The following is a 6909-nucleotide window of genomic DNA, read 5'->3' on the forward strand; positions in this document are numbered from 1 at the left end:
ACTTATTAGACTCTAATAAACATTTTGAGACCCGTAAGAACTTTTTGCAATGTGAATTAAACATTTTGCACCATATAGAGTAGTGCACAAGGCATGTTTTAGGACCTATAAAACTAATGTTTATTGCTAATATTTCAGTTAAGTTCTTTAGAAGATAACAGACAAATCTTTCATTGGTTGACTATTATATTTTTACTATTTACTTATTAGACTCTAATAAACATTTTGAGACCCGTTAAAACTTTTTGTAATGTGAATTAAACATTTTGCACCATATAGTTTACAAGGAAGTTTTTTGGACCTATATAACTAATGTATAGCGCAAATGTTTTAGTTAAGTTATTTTAACGATAACAGACAAGCCTTTTATTGGTTAACTGTTATACTTTTATTATTTACTTATTAGACTCTAATAAAAATTTTGAGACCCGTTAGAACTTTTTGCAATGTGAATTAAACATTTTGCACCATATAGAGTAGTTTACAAGGCACGTTTTCGGACCTATAAAACTAATGTTTATTGCAAATGTTTTAGTTAAGTTCTTTAGAAGATAACAGACAAACCTTTCATTGGTTGACTGTTATACTTTAATTATTTACTTATTAGACTCTAATAAACAATTTGAGACCTGTTAGAACTTTTTGCAATGTGAATTAAAGATTTTGTCCCATATAGTTCATAAGGCACTTTTTAGGACCTATATAACTAATGTATAGTGCAAATGTTTTAGTAAAGTTCTTTTAACGATAACAGACAAACCTTTCATTGGTTAACTGTTATACTTTTATTATTTACTTATTAGATTCTAATAAACATTTTGAGACCCGTTAGAACTTTTTGCAATGTGAATTAAACATTTTGCACCATATACAGTAGTTCACAAGTCACTTTTTAAGTCCTAAAAAACTAATGTATAGTGCAAATGTTTTAGTTAAGTTCTTTTAACGATAACAGACAAATCTTTTATTGGTTGACTGTTATACTTTTATTATTTACTTATTAGATTCTAATAAACATTTTGTGACCCGTTAGAACTTTTTTCAATGTGAATTAAACATTTTGCACCATATACAGTAGTTCACAAGTCACTTTTTAGGACCTATATAACTAATGTAAAGTGCAAATGTTTTACTAAAGTTCTTTTAACGATAACAGACAAACCTTTCATTGGTTCACTGTTATACTTTTATTATTTACTTATTAGATTCTAATAAACATTTTGAGACACGTTAAAACTTGTTGCAATGTGAATTAAACATTTTGCACCATATACAAGTTCACAAGTCACGTTTTAAGACCTATAAAACTAATGTATAGTGCAAATGTTTTAGTTAAGTTCTTTTGAAAATAACAGACAAACCTTTCATTGGTTAACTGTTATACTTTTATTATTTACTTATTAGACTCTAATAAACATTTCGAGACCCGTTAGAACTTTTTGCAATGTGAATTAAAGATTTTGTCCCATATAGTTCATAAGGCACTTTTTAGGACCTATATAACTAATGTATAGTGCAAATGTTTTAGTAAAGTTCTTTTAACGATAACAGACAAACCTTTCATTGGTTAACTGTTATACTTTTATTATTTACTTATTAGACTCTAATAAACATTTTGAGACCCGTTAGAACGTTTTTGCAATGTGAATTAAACATTTTGAACCATATACAGTAGTTCACAAGTCACTTTTTAAGTCCTATAAAACTAATGTATAGTGCAAATGTCACGAGAAGTATTTGTATACACCGTTTTTATATCAGTCACGTTTTATTCGTTTTTATTCGCACCGTCACGTTTTATACATCGATTTATCCGCGTTGTGTTGTCTCTTTGTGCATGTTCACGTGCTGCTGTGTTTTAGTTGTTTATGTTCTTTTACTTGTTCTTGCACACCTGTTTTTATCAAATCTCTTGTGACGTGTCAAGTAGTTACCCCAAAGGCTAAATTAGTATCGTGTTTTACGTTCCACGTTGATTCCTTCAGCGCGTGGAATTTGTGTTTTGTGAGGTGTCGCGCTCGGCTGGACGAGTGGAGTTAGTCTACGTTTGGTTTTAATAAAGTGAAGACCCTTGTTTTTATCTAAGAAAGACTTGTAGAAATGAGACAGTCTGGCTATTCGACTAGCCGTTAAGCGGGGAGCTTACCTGGTAGAGAAAGTTTGGTTACAATTGGCGAGCGCGCCAGGATCCCGCAGTCAACGAAACTATTCCCATAAACGTTTGGAAGTTTCACGATGTCCACCATCTATTTTGCTATTCCGCCGCCTAAATATGAGCCGAACGCAGATTTCCTAAGCTTTTTCCATCGCTTCGATACTTATTGCACGACGATTGAAGCGAATCCTGCTTTAAAGAAGCACCTTTTAATTAACAGCTTGGATGAAGATTTAAGCTGGGACGTACGAGGCAGAGACTTGTCGCTTTTCGACTTGGAGTATGATGAGTTGGTGAAAAGAGGTACCGAAGCGAGGCCGCCCGTTTGTTCTACGGAAAGTAACAAATGTCGAGTATTAAATGGAACTCAATTCGATGCCGACAGAGCAATACCTTCGTTGGCTTTCGCTGTACGAAAACGCATATGTGCGGTAGAAACTACTGAAACTCCCGCTCCCGAAGAGCAGGCTGCTGAGTCTACTCCAGCTGAAGAAGCTGCCGAAACTCCCGCTCACGAAGAGCAGGCCGCCGTGTCTGCTCCAGCTGAAGAAGCTGCCAAAATTCCCGCTCCCGAAGAGCAGGCTGCTGAGTCTACTCCAGCTGAAGAAGCTGCTGAAACTCCCGCTCCCGAAGAGCAGGCTGCTGAGTCTACTCCAGCTGAAGAAGCTGCTGAAACTCCCGCTCCCGAAGAGCAGGCCGCTGAGTCCACTCCAGCAGAACAAGCTACTGAAACTCCAGCTCCCGAAGAGCAGGCCGCTGAGTCCGCTCCAACAGAACAAGCTGCTGAAACTCCGGTTCCCGAAGAGCAGGCCGCTGGGTCCGCTCCAGCCGAGGAGGCTGCCGAAACCTCTCCCGAAGAGCAGGCCACTGAGTCAGCTCCAGCAGAACAAGCCGCTGAAACTCCGGCTCCCGAGGAGCAGGCCGCTGAGTCTGCTCCAGCCAGCAAGCAGCGTATTTGGGACGTGGGTTTGTTTCGGTGCAATCACGAGGTGAGCCAATCGAGTGATTTTTGTGCAGTGGAGTCGTCAGCGACACCAGGGGACGGGTGTTCAACAAGCTGGACGGTCGGTTTGGGTTGCGTGGTGCTCATCAACAACGGAGCGCCAGACGATTGACGGGGAGCTGCGAACGATGGTCGTTTGCTCGGATGTTGGATGGCTTTTCCGGGGACGAAAAAGAACTGAACGGGGGGGCGATGTCACGAGAAGTATTTGTATACACCGTTTTTATATCAGTCACGTTTTATTCGTTTTTATTCGCACCGTCACGTTTTATACATCGATTTATCCGCGTTGTGTTGTCTCTTTGTGCATGTTCACGTGCTGCTGTGTTTTAGTTGTTTATGTTCTTTTACTTGTTCTTGCACACCTGTTTTTATCAAATCTCTTGTGACGTGTCAAGTAGTTACCCCAAAGGCTAAATTAGTATCGTGTTTTACGTTCCACGTTGATTCCTTCAGCGCGTGGAATTTGTGTTTTGTGAGGTGTCGCGCTCGGCTGGACGAGTGGAGTTAGTCTACGTTTGGTTTTAATAAAGTGAAGACCCTTGTTTTTATCTAAGAAAGACTTGTAGAAATGAGACAGTCTGGCTATTCGACTAGCCGTTAAGCGGGGAGCTTACCTGGTAGAGAAAATTTGGTTACACAAATGTTTAGTTAAGTTTTTTTAACGATAACAGACAAATCTTTTATTGGTTGACTGTTATACTTTTATTATTTACTTATTAGATTCTAATAAACATTTTGTGACCCGTTAAAACTTTTTTCAATGTGAATTAAACATTTTGCACCATATACAGTAGTTCACAAGTCACTTTTTAGGACCTATATAACTAATGTAAAGTGCAAATGTTTTAGTTAAGTTCTTTTAACGATAACAGAGAAATTTTTCATTGGTTGACTGTTATACTTATATTATTTACTTATTAGACTCTAATATACATTTTGAGACCCTTTAGAACTTTTTTCAATGTGAATTAATCATTTTGCACCATATACAGTAGTTCACAAATCACTTTTTATGACCTATATAACTAATGTATAGTGCAAATGTTTTAGTTAAGTTCTTTTAACGATAACAGAAAAACCTTTCATTGGTTAACTGTTATATATTTATTATTTACTTATTAGAATCTAATAAACATTTTGAGACTTGTTAGAACTTATTGCAATGTGAATTAAACATTTTTCAATATATAGTTCACAAGACTGTTTTTAGGACCTATATAACTAATGTATAGTGCAAATGTTTTACTAAAGTTCTTTTAACGATAACAGAGAAACTTTTCATTGGTTAGCTGTTATACTTTTAATATTTACTTATTAGACTCTAATAAAAAGTTTGAAACCCGTTAGAACTTTTTGCAATGTGAATTAAACATTTTGCAACATATACAGTAGTTCACAAAGCACGTTTTAGGACCTATATAACTAATGTTTAGTGCAAATGTTTTAGTTAAATTATTTTAAAGATAACAGACAAACCTTTCATTGGTTAACTGTTATACATTTATTATATGCGTATTAGACTCTAATAAACATTTTAAGACACGTTAGAACTTTTTGCATTTTGAATTACACATTTTGCACCATATAGTTCACAAGGCACTTTTTAAGAGCTATATAACTAATGTTTAGTGCAAATGTTTTAGTTAAGTCATTTTAACCATAAAAGACAAACCTTTCATTGGTTGACTGTTATAATTTTATTATTTACGTATTAGACTCTAATAAACGTTTTAAAACTCGTTAGAACTTTTTGCAATGTGAATTAAACATTTTGCACCATATACAGTAGTTCACAAGGCACGTTTTAGGACCTATAAAACTAATGTATAGTGCAAATGTTTTAGTTAAGTTCTTTTGAAGATAACAGACAAACCTTTCATTGGTTGACTGTTATACTTTTATTATTTACTTATTAGACTCTAATAAACCTTTTGAGACCCGTTAAAACGTTTTGCAATGTGAATTAAATATTTTGCACCATATAGTTCACAAGGCATTTTTTAGGCCCTTTTAACTAATGTATAGTGCAAATGTTTTAGTTAAATTCTTTTAACGATAACAAAAAAACCTTTCATTGGTTAACTGTTATACTTTTATTATTTACTTATTAGAATCTAATAAACATTTTGAGACTTGTTAGAACGTTTTGCAATGTGAATTAAACATTTTGCACTATATAGTTCACAAGACTGTTTTTAGGACCTATATAACTAATGTATAGTGCAAATGTTTTAGTAAAGTTCTTTTAACGATAACAGAGAAACTTTTCATTGGTTAACTGTTATACTTTTATTATTTACTTATTAGACTCTAATAAACATTTTGAGACCCGTTAGAACTTTTTGCAATGTGAATTAAACATTTTGCACCATATAGAGTAGTGTACAAGGCACTTTTTGGACCTATAAAATTAATGTTTATTGCAAATATTTTAGTTAAGTTCTTTAGAAGATAACAGACAAACCTTTCATTGGTTGACTGTTATACTTTTATTATTTACTTATTAGACTCTAATAAACATTTTGAGACCCGTTAGAACTTTTTGTAATCTGAATTAAACATTTTGCACCATATAGTTTACAAGGAAGTTTTTTGGGCCTATATAACTAATGTATAATGCAAATGTTTTAGTTAAGTTCTTTTAACGATAACAGACAAATATTTTATTGGGTAGCTGTTATACTTTTATTATTTACTTATTAGACTCTAATAAACATCTTGAGACACGTTAGAACTTTTTGCAATGTGAATTAAACATTTTGCACCATATACTTCACACAGGAGTTTTTCGGACCTATATAACTAATGTATAGTGCAAATGTTTTAGTTAAGTTCTTTTAATGATAACAGACAAATCTTTAATTGGTTAGCTGTTATACTTTTATTATTTACTTATTAGACTCAAATAGCCCTTTTGCAATGTGAATTAAACTTTTTGCACCATATCGTTCACAATGCACTTTTTAGGACCTATATAACTAATGTATAGTGCAAATGTTTTAGTTAAGTTCTTTTAACGATAACAGACAAACATTTCATTAGGTAACTGTTATACTTTTATTATTTACTTATTAGACTCAAATAAACATTTTGACACCCGTAAGAACGTTTTGCAATGTGAATTAAACATTTTGCACCATATAAAGTAGTACATAAGGTATGTTTTAGGACCTATAAAAGTAATGTATAGTGCAAATGTTTTAGTTAAGTTCTTTTAACGATAACAGATAAATATTTTATTGGTTAGCTGTTATACTTTTATTATTTACTTATTAGACTCAAATAAACATTTTGAGACCCGTTAGACCTTTTTGCAATGTGAATTAAACATTTTGCACCATATAGTTCACAAGGCACTTTTTAGGACCTATATAACTAATGTATAGTGCAAATGTTTTAGTTAAGTTCTTTTAACGATAACAAAAAAACCTTTCATTAGGTAACTGTTATACTTTTATTGTTTACTTATTAGACTCTAATAAACATTTTGAGACCCGTTAGACCTTTTTGCAATGTGAATTAAACATTTTGCACCATATAGTTCACAAGGCACTTTTTAGGACCTATATAACTAATGTTTATTGCAAATGTTTTAGTTAAGTTCTTTTGAAGATAACAGACAAACCTTTCATTGGTTGATTGTTATACTTTTATTATTTACTTATTAGACTCTAATAAACATTTTGAGACCCGTTAGAACTTTTTGCAATGTGAATTAAACATTTTGCACCATATAGTTTACAAGGAA

The 6909-nt window shown here is 33.3% G+C and overlaps 1 protein-coding gene across 1 annotated transcript; it reads left to right on the forward strand.

The window, feature by feature from the left end:
* Positions 1-1728: 1728 nt before the first annotated feature.
* On the forward strand, positions 1729-3776 carry LOC143461028 (uncharacterized). The gene has a single exon (XM_076958769.1). The coding sequence runs from the start codon at positions 2236-2238 to the stop codon at positions 3268-3270; it is 1035 nt and encodes a 344-aa protein (XP_076814884.1). The 5' UTR covers positions 1729-2235; the 3' UTR covers positions 3271-3776.
* Positions 3777-6909: the final 3133 nt, after the last annotated feature.

This window comes from Clavelina lepadiformis, chromosome 5, assembly GCF_947623445.1.
Source record: "Clavelina lepadiformis chromosome 5, kaClaLepa1.1, whole genome shotgun sequence".
NCBI lineage: Eukaryota > Metazoa > Chordata > Ascidiacea > Aplousobranchia > Clavelinidae > Clavelina > Clavelina lepadiformis.

Coding starts and splice junctions, on each gene's coding strand:
- LOC143461028 (XM_076958769.1), top strand. CDS start 2,236: ATGTCCACCATCTATTTTGCTATTCCGCCGCCTAAATATGAGCCGAAC.